The following is a 13,842-nucleotide window of genomic DNA, read 5'->3' on the forward strand; positions in this document are numbered from 1 at the left end:
AGACTGTTGATCTGCTACAGGAGATTCTTTTTTAAGACCTGCTACTTCTTTTGTCCTTCATTTGTCCAATCTTCTCAATTTTTTAAGGACCCTGCACACAATGTCAAGACATGCTAAGGTTTGGGCTAACATGTCTTTGAGAACTACCTTGTTGGTGCAAGAATACAATTCTATGCCCATCAAACTGTTATCTTTGGCCTTTTTCATAGATTCACCTAAAGAAATAAGAGAAAATTAAGCGTTTTAAAAAGCCTAAACCTACAATTTAGATTTGTATGGTTAATATTGGTTCTTTGCTAATTTGTCTGTTGTGTGCAGACACAACACTGGTCCATCACCTTTTTTTAAATACTTGAATGATTCATAGGTCAGATTTAATTGGCTTAACAAATCTGTTTGGGGTTGTGTGAGAAAGGGCAACTGGCATAAAAATCTGCCAAATCATAAATGCAGAGCTACCTGTTGTGGCGACCCCATGGAAATAGGGGAGTAGCAGATGTAGTTTTATTAAGTGATAAATCTACCATTAGTTTATGTTTTTCAATTTTCTCTCATTCTTAGACAAAATAACAGCCCATGTTCCTCTCTTGTTCTCTGTTCATTAAAGTACATGCATTGCTGTCAGGTAGCAGAGTCCAAATACAAAAAAATAAAAGAAACAGAAAAAAACCCCAAGTGTTAATGACCAAAATGCCACTGATGGGACCAGCTCACAACAAGTACATTAGCCCTGGAGTTGTTTGTGAACCACAATCCTCACTTGATGGATCCTATGAATTCAGCAGTAATTTGTGAGCCGGGAGACCATCCCAACTGGCCAAAGTACCAGAGATGGATTAAAAGTAATCACTGGTCTGAGTAATTGACCCTGTGAGTAATGATTTAAACACTATGATCAGACCACAACATCTTAACGCCATACTGTGGCTGCAAACACACATCAGCCTCGACTCACAACCAAATGACACGGTTAGAGAACTTCTGCTACATCAGCGAATCACCATTAACGGGCTGTTTATTTGTGTAGGATTGCATAGCTAAGAGTCTTCCAAAGAAAAATGCCTTTTAAGTATTTGTTAATATATAGAAATTATAATTATTATCATTAGAATTAAAAATTATTATTAATAATAATAATAATAATAAATCATGTTTATTCAGATATATTAATAAGTGTATTTTTCATTATACCAAGAATCTGCTGACTCAACAAGGAAATTTTACATTTAATTAGGTTTGTTGTAATGACCAATTTCTCCTATGCGAGAATAGTACAGGTAACCGTCCAGTGAATTCACACCAAGTAATGTCATATATCCTGCCTCTTTCATGCTCCACCCAGGGATCACCCTTCCCCAAACCAAAGCAGAGTATTTCTAGTAGAAGACCATTTATTGTGTGCTATATGCGAAAAAGATCATCTTCCACCCAATCAAGCATTGTTGGCAATTCATTTGAAAACCAAAAGGATTTCAACAACAGATATCTTCCTATTGGTCAAACAATTGATGGGTGTTACCTTCATGAGAAGCTACATCAAATATGTTCCAGGACTGACAATCATTTTCTAGCAGCACCAAAAACAAACTACCTATGAAGTTCTGTCACCACTTTGAACTTGCCAAACCTAATGGAGGCTGCTATGCTTTCAGCATTATGATCAACTTTTGGTTTTATTTCTAACACATTTTGTCTAATCGCGCAGCAATCAGTGATGGTTTCAGTGGTTCCATCCACCAGTAGCAAAACTAATGAAGCCTCCTGTCTCATTAAAACATAAAGATGATACCACAATGGTCAGTCACTGCTGAGAATATGAGGCCTATTAAGAGCTATTCCTCAGAGTTCTTGTGCTGAGGGAATAAAGATCTATTTGTGAAAACCACATGAAAATGTTCAGCCCGAGACTCTGATTTCAGTATAAAAACAAAGCTATAATGATTTAATATCCTTGAAGTGCAACTTGTTCAAAATGTATTGAGGCCAGTAACACTGAAAAGGTAGAGTACACTCAGTGCACTGTGGCTGATAAAGTTAATCTACAGATAACACAGTTTCTTCCCACTGAGCACATGTTGGACAGGACTTCCTTTCCACAATGACTGAACAACCTGTTAAACATGAATCTGCAGCTTTTGTAAAAGAAGAGTTTTGGAGAAACAGATTTAAATATTTTTGAATATACATGTAAATGTACATTGTGAGAATCTTGACATAAAAGTGTAGATTTCCAATATTTTCCCTAATTTCAACAAAAATAAAAAAATGCCTTTCCTCATTTAAAAATCAATCTGAATTGCAAGACCTTTTAAAAAATGATACAATATGCAGGAGAACTCTGTCCTTTCCACAGTATTTCAAAAAGAACATAATGTTTCTCTGATTATTTACCTGTGTTAACACCACCGGTGAGAATCCAGGCCCCGGTGGTGACAGCAGCTTTGATGAGGCCCTTGCCGACCACCTGCTTAATGCGGGGGTGCAGGTCAAAGTTCTGAACTCCTCCGTGGACAGAAATGAGGATCTTGGGAAGCTCCATGTGCCACTCCTTTAGCATCAGTCGTAAAATGCTGTCTGGCCTCGCGTCATGGGACAAACGTACATACTGTCCACAGTTTCACAAACACAAGAAAAACATGTTAGCGTAACACACAACGAAGAAAGGATGGGTCACGACACACAACAAATTTGTGTTTGGATTGAAGAAACTTGCCTTTAAATATTATAGAGAGTGAAGTGCCAAAGAAAAATAAGCTAAAATCAATTGAAATACACAATCTGCACTATTTATCAAACAGTTTTTGATCAAATTGTTTTTTTGTTTTTCAAGTCAAGCCTAAAGTTGTTTACCTATAAAACACCAAGACCAAGGATATCTATGTAGAAGTTACCACACCTTAAATACAGTGATGGAACACCCCCCCAACACAGTTTCTATATTAATGTTAAATTAAAAAAAAAAAAAAAATGTAAACATGACACAGCAAAGGGGATTAGCCCCTCACCTTGGCTCTGTATGAGTGAGACCCTCCCTGGAAGTTGATGACACCATAGGCATCAGTGGGTCTGGCCTCTGTGTGTTTTTCCACTGACCACTCCTCCAGCTCGGGCATAGGCACATTGGAGCTCTCACCCAACTTCACATCCGAGTACTTGGTGGCCAAGCTGGCTGTGAAGCCAGCATGTTGGCGCACCAGCCGCCCACAGCAGCACCTTTAAAAAAAAAAAAAAAAAGCCAAGATGAAATTTTCAAATGTTTGCGGTTTCAATTATTATTAGCCATGATACAATTTTGAAGAAACAAAAAGAATAACAGGAAACCAGTAAAACAATTACAACAAGAGTTTTCAAAAGCAGAACAATAATCTAGAGAAACAAACAGTACAAGGAACAGGAATCCATGCCACACCTGATAAATACAGGGAGTGCAGAATTATTAGGCAAGTTGTATTTTTGAGGAATAATGTTATTATTGAACAACAACCATGTTCTCAATGAACCCAAAAAACTCATTAATATCAAAGCTGAATGTTTTTGGAAGTAGTTTTTAGTTTGTTTTTAGTTTTAGCTATTTTAGGGGGATATCTGTATGTGCAGGTGACTATTACTGTGCATAATTATTAGGCAACTTAACAAAAAACAAATATATACCCATTTCAATTATTTCTTTTTACCAGTGAAACCAATATAACATCTCCACATTCACAAATATACATTTCTGACATTCAAAAACAAAAGAAAAACAAATCAGCGACCAATATAGCCACCTTTCTTTGCAAGGACACTCAAAAGCCTGCCATCCATGGATTCTGTTGTGTGTGTTGTGTTTTGATCTGTTCACCATCAACATTGCGTGCAGCAGCAACCACAGCCTCCCAGACACTGTTCAGAGAGGTGTACTGTTTTCCCTCCTTGTAAATCTCACATTTGATGATGGACCACAGGTTCTCAATGGGGTTCAGATCAGGGGAACAAGGTGGCCATGTCATTAGTTTTTCTTCTTTTATACCCTTTCTTGCCAGCCACGCTGTGGAGTACTTGGACGCGTGTGATGGAGCATTGTCCTGCATGAAAATCATGTTTTTCCTGAAGGATGCAGACTTCTTCCTGTACCACTGCTTGAAGAAGGTGTCTTCCAGAAACTGGCAGTAGGACTGGGAGTTGAGCTTGACTCCATCCTCAACCCGAAAAGGCCCCACAAGCTCATCTTTGATGATACCAGCCCAAACCAGTACTCCACCTCCATCTTGCTGGCGTCTGAGTCAGACTGGAGCTCTCTGCCCTTTACCAATCCAGCCACGGGCCCATCCATCTGGCCCATCAAGACTCACTCTCATTTCATCAGTCCATAAAACCTTAGAAAAATCAGTCTTCAGATATTTCTTGGCCCAGTCTTGACGTTTCAGCTTGTGTGTCTTGTTCAGTGGTGGTCGTCTTTCAGCCTTTCTTACCTTGGCCATGTCTCTGAGTATTGCACACCTTGTGCTTTTGGGCACTCCAGTAATGTTGCAGCTCTGAAATATGGCCAAACTGGTGGCAAGTGGCATCTTGGCAGCTGCACGCTTGACTTTTCTCAGTTCATGGGCAATTATTTTGCGCCTTGGTTTTTCCACACGCTTCTTGCGACCCTGTTGACTATTTTGAATGAAACGCTTGATTGTTCGATGATCACGCTTCAGAAGCTTTGCAATTTTGAGACTGCTGCATCCCTCTGCAAGATATCTCACTATTTTTGACTTTTCTGAGCCTGTCAAGTCCTTCTTTTGACCCATTTTGCCAAAGGAAAGGAAGTTGCCTAATAATTATGCACACCTGATATAGGGTGTTGATGTCATTAGACCACACCCCTTCTCATTACAGAGATGCACATCACCTAATATGCTTAATTGGTAGTAGGCTTTCGAGCCTATACAGCTTGGAGTAAGACAACATGCATGAAGAGGATGATGTGGACAAAATACTCATTTGCCTAATAATTCTGCACTCCCTGTATTCCTGAAGTGTTTTTCGGAAAACACTGCACTCTTCAACTGAATATTATGTTGAACTATGAATGTGAGCCTATTATTTTTTACATTATTTTCTATAAACACACATTGCGACAATGTTGCCTCCTCAAAATAAACATTGCTGTGGTTTCAAATCATGCCAGCCAAGTATAAGTAGCCACTATAAATCAACAAGTTCAGGCTTTAGATTAGGTTTTTTTTTTCCCTAAGATTTCCTAACATCTGTATGTGCATGAGACAACACTGTCATGTGAGGCACACAGCTCTGGCTGTGAGTACAGACGCCCTGTCCACCTGCAAAGCAAACCTCCTGTTTGCAATGGGCAGCCAATCAAAAGCTGCACAAAAGGCAGAGAAGCTAAAGCGGCACATCATCATTAACAAAAACTGTTTACATGTGCATAGGATCCCTTGTTCAAAACAACATCTTCCCCCAATAGGCCAGAAGATGAGATTAAAAAATATATATAAATAAATGACTAATAAACAAGCCCCACCCCCCAAAATGCCAATTTAATTACAGAACGTACTCCAGCTAGATTATTAAGAATATAGGATAATTAATTTGTTTATATACAATTTATATTTTTTTTAAAAAAAGCTTCAGAAATAGCAGTAATGGAGAATAGTATTGGAGTGCATGCTGTGTTAGATATAGCAATTTATGTGTTAGTTTTCATTTTAACAACTTCTTAAATTAGTTGTGCTATGACTGTGCAAAACAAACCAGCGATGAATGGGAGCAGTTAAAACCCATTCCTTAAGATTATAATAACCTTTAATGTAGTACTTCTAGTGACATTTTAATCAGGAAAAAAACCTACTCATTAGTGAGGGTTCATTTAACCTAATCTGCTTCACAGTTGAATTAGTTGGTGGAAACATCGTCACAGGTCCAAAAATGACCCCAGGCCATTGGACCATTGATTTTGTCAAACCCTGCATTAATAGCAATGGCATTCAGGTGTACAAAGAATTCTCAGGTACTACTCAGCCGCCTGGGACATGTACTGTATATTTAGACTTAGTCAATCAGTGCAATATTGCATGTGTTTTTTGTCATCTGTATGTTTAAGACCCTTTTGCAATAAAGTAAAGGTGCAGGTATTTGAAATGATTGTACAATTCATTGGACTTAGTTTTGCCTTGTTTTAGTGTTTTCTGGTTATAACTCTAGCACACAACCTTCACAATCTTTCAAAGCCTGTTAACATACTGTGGCAGAAGCCAAGACAATGGAGACAGCTTTAAATAAATAAGAAGAGTAAAACAAATTCAGCAAAACAAATTGTCCTTTTCATTTACAAGATCGACCCCTGGAAGTACTAAGTCTGGCTCTGTCTACCTGTGACATAAAAAGAGAAGTAGGTATCCGTATTTCCTCTTTTGCAGCAATATGGGATATTGCTTATATGGGGGTATAGTGCAAATGTACTCGATATCATTACATAATCTTAAAATAAATATAAAATAAAACACATTCACTGAAATCCAGTTCTCATAACGGCTCTTTAAGCTGCTACTTAAAGAGGGTACAACATATTGGCCCCATTGCCGAAGTTTGCTACCTGGATGAGAATCTGGTTTTGTTTTTCAAAGCCATACCCTTACACATGTCATTCTTTATACTTTGTAATAACAACTTCATGACACTGATGTATCCCATTCTTTTTACAGCTGAAATCTTGATTATAATTTCTGTGTTATAATTCTAGCTCCACCAAAATCAATCAACTTGGGTTGATATTCTGTCTTTCTCCATTAAAATGAAACTTCCAAAAAATAGGGGTCTCATTTCTTTGTAAGTGAGCAAACTTACTTAGCAGGGTATTAAATGTATTAATTACAATTAATTAATTGTAATTAATAAATTAAAATTAATGAGCTGTATTTCATTCTCACAAAGCAGCTCTATAAGTAACAAGACAAGTCAAAGTCATGCCCAGCTGACACAAAGTTATTGTTACTATCATTCATCATTTATTCATTACTATCAAGACTTGAACTTCCAGTTCATGGTCAAAGGTGTAGTAACTGGCACTTGCTTTGGGGCGCTAAGCTTAATCCATCTGGGAAACATGTGGGCGGAGTATAGCATTGCTTATGAACATCTCCTCATTCTGTCATACAAGTACAATGGCCACAGTGAACAAATCAGTGCTCCATTAAGGTAACTCGTTTAAAGTGACACTAAAAATAAGCTTTGGTTAGATTTTGGTCTCACCCGTTTCAAAATATTACACCCTTGTCACTAAAACACCATCTAGACGAACCCTGAAATTATTAACTGATGGACTAATGTTAGGATAAATTTAAATGGCTCTCACATTTCCTTTTCCGCAGGAGAATTTCTTATGCTTCAGCTCTTAAATCGCAGTATTATTGACCCACGAGACAAAAAATAAATAAAAATACATATTATTCTTATAACTTAACTATTTGAGTTATCGGAAATTATGACCATTCCACTACAAAAAACCCCACATCAGCTAATCTTATTGTGCTGATATATGCACACAGATCCTGACAGTTTCAGCTGTGTAAGGCCAGGATCATCTACTCATTATTGTGGGTATACGTTGTTGTTGTTTTTTTCGCATTTCCATTACTTATTGTATCTATAACATCAGTTAGCACTGCATTGTTCAGGACTTTGTGAGATAAGCAGATGCTGAGTTTATGTTGGAACGCAGTTGCCCATTTGTTTAGACAGTGAGTTCAAAATAACTGCCTGGAGGGCTGCAGAGTGGCATGGCTTGGCTTCTAGAAACATTTTAATATTCTCCACAAGATGTGTGCCAAACATTGCCAGACAGGATTCACTGGCAGGGACAAAGGTGATCTAATTCACAGCCTCTTTGCTTCTTTCTCCATTTCCATCATTTGTCTATCTCCCTCTCGTGTCAGCCAGATGTTGACATCGGTCTCCCTTAAGGCTTCTGCCTGGGTGTGGAACCGCAACAGTATTGTGATACTTCAAACTCTGAGGCAGCAAGCTACTAAAACATATACACAACTGAAATACTGGACACACTCCAAGATATGAACCATCTACAAATCAATGATGACAGATTTTTCTAAAAACAAAAAAGCCTAATTGTTTATCATTATTGAGTCTGAGCTTTGTTTTCTGTCTTCCTCTACTAGCCTTAGGGGAGAATACGCATCCTAACACATAAAGCCTGGAATTTAATTGTTTCCTGGTAAAGGTTGTTGTTTAGTGGAATTTCAAAGGAATTGCAAAGAATTTACCTCTGGGGGGTTTTCTGATGTAAAGCAGCTGGTTAGGCATGGATTCTGCCAGGCTAACCCTGTCAGATAACAGAGAATGAGTCGAACAACAAGCAAACAAATACTCACCTGACGAGCTGCTGGCAAATCTGGCATCCTGGAAGGCATCTGAAAGAAATGCCACAACAACTCAGTCAGTGTGAATATAAATAAAAACAGAATAGATAAATCTGAAGAGTATTTCCGACCATACACGACGGTTCTAAAACAAGACTAATGTGAGGGTTTGATTTCTCCAAGTCTGAAGGAAGTTCTCAGCAGAGAAAGTTCTTTAAGGACATTAAGGAAGGTTAACTGTCTCCTGGGCAGACAGCCCGGTTAAGTTGGCCTTTAACCAAGAGACAGTTATGAAACCTTCCAAAGGGACTCACTTTGATCACAGTCACATGCCACACTTTGACCTAATGTTAAATGAGCCTGTGTTCACTAACACCTCTGAATCATTTAGCAGAAGCCGCACGTACAGCAGTTAACAGAGAATAACCAGTTCGCAAATAATTGATGTAAAAGAAAACACAGGAAAACAAGTCACCCATCATTATTGTGAGTTTACAAGAAGAAAGGAAGACATCCAAGGACTGTTTAACCGTAAATATAAGCTGCTGGTGGGAACATATACAAAAAAAAAAAAAAAAAAAAAAAAAAAAAATCACCTTTTCCTTTCCTGTTTCTCTGCAAGTGGATGAGTATTTATAGCAACTACTGCCCCTTTAACAGAGCTGTTTGATGTTTGTCATGCACACAGTGTGGATAAGTGGCCTTCATGACACGCCAAGCCAAGAAGACGCCTGCATATAATTTCAACACTGCATTGTAAGATTCCAGTAAGTCTGCAGAAAAATACTGTGTCAAAAGACCTAGACCAGGGGTGTCCAATCCCAGTCCTCGAGAGCTACCGTCCTGCAGGTTTTAGATGCATCCTTGTTTTGACACACCTGAATCAAATGAATGGCTTGTTATCAGGCCTTTGCCAAACTTGATGGCATGCTGAAGAGGTAATCAAACCATTAGGGATGCATCTAAAAACTGCAGGACAGTAGCTCTCGAGGACTAGGATTGGGCACCCCTGACCTAGACAGACAGACAGACAGCTATATATCTTTATCTATCTACACACATAAAAGATTCCTAGTCCAATTCTCACTGTGAGGATGACATTTTATTACTTTCACACTGGTATAAAGCAGATACCTGAATCTGGGGTATAAACATCATATCAGAGCTTGAAAAATTGGAGTGATGCCTTGCTAATATTGCTTTTTTTGGGGGGGGGGGGGGGGGAGAGAGAGAGAGAGAGAGAGAGAGAGAATCCCATCCCTAAGATTGAAAGAAGTCACGATCCACAGGTTCATCACTTGCTTAACCCCACACTTAAATCTGTAATTTTATTGACAGACATAAACATTAAAACAGACTCATTTTGCCTCTGGAGAGTAGTCGTTATGGTTTGGGCCTTCTTTAACTCACACCATGCAATTACGCCGTTTCCATGGCTATCACCAGCAGACTCACTACAGTAGGTCTAAGCACATACCTGTGGGGGTCCTTTGACACTGGAAGTATGTACACACATTCCCTCTTGGTGAAAGTGCTTTCTATCCAGGATTTCTGGGACTGTGAACAAAAAGAAAGAGTTGTGAGCAGCAGCAGCTGAGGTCTCTCATGTTTAACGGACTCAAATGCAATTCAAGCAAAGTATACATAAAAGATACATAAAGAAAAATTTAATGAGAATAAAAGCCAAGTATGTTTTAAGTTATTTATAACAATGTTAAATAATAAACTTCAAGACATCTTAAAAGGCTAAAAGGGATGTTGCACCCCTTAATACAGGATTTAGTCTATAACAATTTAAGGGGATTAGAAGGTTTAACACAGAAGAAAAATGAAACAGTCATATAAAATCATGACAAAAAAAGCTGACGAGGAACACCAGTTAGAGGCATCTACCAAACAGTATAAACAGCCTTCTAATTCTACAACAGCATTTTTCTCATAACAAAGGTTTATGGTGAAGGAATTTTCATTTAATGCCTCGTGCCTTATTGTTCCCCTCCAGAGCAGCTCAGAGGAACCCAAGGGCGATTAGCACTATTAATCTCTTCAGCACAAAGAGGGGAACCTGCAAACACCTTCTCCAAAACATTTCAACGATTCCTTAAAATCTGACAAAAGTAGCAGAGCAACATTTTCTCCCAGAGGTCACGTTAAACATTTCTCAATATCAGCATGTTGTTTGATATCAACTAAACAGAAGCATCTTAAATTCAGGATCCGAAGTTACATCCAACACAACAGGATTTAAATCTGCCTCCAGAAAATACTGAAAACATGTCAATAAGCATGTCGTCCCACATCTTGACTAGTGACAATAAACAACCAAGTTTGTACCTGGATGTCCTCCTCTTCATCTCTGTGTTTAAGGGCTTTGTACAGAAACATACCAGGGCTCCTTCATGCATCTCCTGGACAAACCACAACACCCACAGCCTCTCCCGAGTCCTGGGTCATCAGCAGCAACTCACTGTGCTGTTAGATCTGCACGCAATTTCCATACAGGTCTCAAAGTCTACAGCTGCACAGTTACCATACAGACCCAGCTCGAGTTAAACGCTGAGTGATCAGTGAGAGGTTGCAGCCTCCAAACTCCATCCACAGTTAATCTGTAAGAAGCCACTAAGGGGGCAGATGAATGTGTCTGAGACAAACTAGATATTATACTTGGGCTGGAGAGAAAGAAGTGAGGGAGGCGGGGGTGTGGGAGAGGATTAGTGGATGGGCAGAGACCTCAGTGATATATACCTAGTTGGCTACTGACAACACACCACCAACTGTGATTCACGCAGTACACACAAAACCTCTCCCAACAACTCAGGCACTACAATTAGTCTTTAAGAAGCCTCCTTTACTTTGATACTCATTTACAGGAGAACAGCATAAAAAAATGCCAGGATTAAATAAAGGCAACTAAGTTTAAACAAAAAGGTCCCAACATGGATTAATACACCAACTTAACGAAGATCCTGAAAATTTATACGGGTACAAGGGGGTCCAAACATGTGCACCAATTATTGTTCAATTTCCACTTCTATGTCAATAAAATATAAAGTAACATCACCTTTACAAAATGATTTATGTTTACACAAATGCTATTTATCATATTCAGCTGTTTTTTAAGATATCAGAACATTTTTCTTTTTAAATCAGTCCTAGCAGTTTGTGGGGATGGAGCATTCAGGTGTGTCTTAACACAATGCCAAGATGGAAAGACATCAGCAATGATATTAAAAAAAAAAAAATTATTACTGTCTATCAATCTGTAAAAGGATTATAAGGCAATTTCCAAACAATATCAAGTCCATCATTCTAGTGGAAAAAAATCATGACAGCTGTTAATATTTCCAGCAGTTGAAATTCACCCAAAATGAGACAATGTTCAGAGAAACAGCACAAAAAAACAACAACAACAACAGCAACATCTCAGACTCTACAGGCCTCGGTTAGCATGACAAATGTTAAATGTCGTGGCAGTATAATTAGAAAAAGACTGAACAAGTTATAGGGTGTTGGGCAGGGTTGCCAGTAGAAACCTTCTCTCTAAAAAGAACATGGCAACACAGCTTAGGTTTGCAAAACTGCATGTGAACAAACCACAAGACTCCCGTAACTATCCGCTGGACAAGACCAAAGTAGACATGTTTGGCTGTAACGCACGACAGCACATTTGGCAAAAACTAAACAAGGTATCAGCGTAAACACCTCATGCCAACTGTCAAGCATGGTGGTGGAGGGGTTAGAATTTGATTGTTTTGCAACCACTACAAGGTGCACCTGGGTAACTTCAGTCATTGACCGTATTAACAAAATAGTCTCGAGTCAAATATGACAGCATCTGTCTAACAGCTAAAGCTTGGCCCAAATTGGGACATGCCACAGGACGATGATCAAAGCACTCTAGCAAATCTACAGCAGAATGGTATAAGAGAAAAGAATAAAGTTGTTGTGATGGTCCAGTCAAAGTGCAGACCAAAACCTAATTGAAATACTGTGGCAGGGATATTAAGAGAGTTGTACAAAAACCTCAATGAACTGAAACAATATTGAAAAGAAGAGTTGCCCAAATTTCTCCACAATGATGTAAGAGCGATAAAGAGTGATAAAGTCTTAAAGCAAAGGCTTACTTCAACTAATTGCTTCAGTTAGGGTTTTTTTTTTTTTGGTTTGTTCATTTTTTTTAACACTGCTTTTTCATTTTGGCTTCCTTTGTGTCGACTAATGATGTGGTATAATACATCATGCACTGTTGTTCACGTGAGGTTGTATTTAAATCATTTTAAATCTTATTATTATGTGCTGATACAAAAAATCTTTGAATAGAAAGACTGTACTTTTTCACGACTGTATGGGACAACCACTCAAGCAGTATTTAGTTACAAAGAAACATGTTACCGTTATGCCATTACCATTTTCTGCAATTCAGTAATATTCGTTTACTAAATTTATCACATTACAGTTAAAAATCAAACTATTGTGTCACTACTTGTGCAACACTCTTCAATTATCTGCAGAAGGGAAAAAAGGGTCATCCGATATGGCTTTTCTCCTTTCACTCTAGCTCCTGCGCAGGGAGAAGAAAATGATACAACGGTCTACAGCTTTTGACAGTGGCGATATGAACATTACTTTGAGTTACAATACACAAAAAGACAAAGTGCTGGTAAAATCCAAAGTGTGCAAAAGTCAGAAACTGTCCGCCAATTCTAGCACAAGATCGGCTCTTGTGCCCAGTAGCAACAGCAGTGGAGAAAATAGTTGATGTTTTGCTCCCAAGCAAGATAGTTACTCAACCACCATTATCAATAATAATGATAACAATAATAATGATGTTGTGTGTGTGTGTGTGTGTGTGTGTGTGTGTGTGTGTGTGTGTGTGTGTGTGTGTGTGTGTGTGTGTGAGAGAGAGATCTTTTTTTTCCAGATTTCTTTGAAATTGCCATTGAATTTAGTTTTCCAGTTTGTGTTCTTGTGTAACAATTGAAGCTTCTTCCTATTCGGAATTAAGATTTTAGTTTATTCTGTATAAACACCTATGTTAAAATATAGTAGTACAATTTTACAGTACATTTCTCATGTTCAACAGAAAATAAATATTTTACTGTATATGATTAAGAAAATTAAACTTATATCTTCACATGTGAGTAGTAAAAAGAGCCCTTTAAGCTTAAAGGAAATAACATATTTGATTTCTATCATGATAGATACTTATATTGACTGATAAGAAAAAAATATAAGATTTTTTTTTTCCATAACCCTTCTCTGTCATCCTGCCCTACCCCTGGCAGCATGCTCAGACAGAGACTGTTGGGGTTTTTTTTCCCCCTCTGTGGCTTTATTTTTAATAATTGCACAACAAAGGCAATCGAGATTACAAGTTCTACAGTTTTACAACTCTTCACACACACGCACACACACACACGCACACACCTTGGATTACCAAGTCAGAGTTGGTGTGACTTCTGCCATGTGGTTTTTGTCATAATCA

General features: G+C 38.3%; 1 protein-coding gene across 3 annotated transcripts in view; it reads right to left on the reverse strand.

The window, feature by feature from the left end:
- Positions 1–13,842, reverse strand: part of trpm7 (transient receptor potential cation channel, subfamily M, member 7) — a 152,683-nt gene that overhangs the window by 127,770 nt on the left and 11,071 nt on the right. For 2 of the 3 annotated variants that reach the window (XR_014800406.1, XM_084930017.1), the window contains exons 2-5: positions 9,835–9,914; positions 8,370–8,408; positions 3,006–3,213; positions 2,392–2,605 (exon numbers count right to left, since the gene is read on the reverse strand). Coding sequence is in view for 2 of the 3 variants with exons in the window: in XM_084930017.1 (XP_084786143.1) it covers positions 2,392–2,605; positions 3,006–3,213; positions 8,370–8,408; positions 9,835–9,914 (541 nt within the window). In the remaining variant the exon portion in view is untranslated. Of the gene's footprint in view, positions 1–2,391; positions 2,606–3,005; positions 3,214–8,369; positions 8,409–9,834; positions 9,915–10,691; positions 11,295–13,842 lie in introns of those variants that run through there. The other variant, XM_084930026.1, reaches the window with a different exon arrangement.

Source organism: Perissodus microlepis, chromosome 1, assembly GCF_051167445.1.
Source record: "Perissodus microlepis isolate ML-2025 ecotype Zambia chromosome 1, ASM5116744v1, whole genome shotgun sequence".
In the NCBI taxonomy this organism is placed as follows: domain Eukaryota; kingdom Metazoa; phylum Chordata; class Actinopteri; order Cichliformes; family Cichlidae; genus Perissodus; species Perissodus microlepis.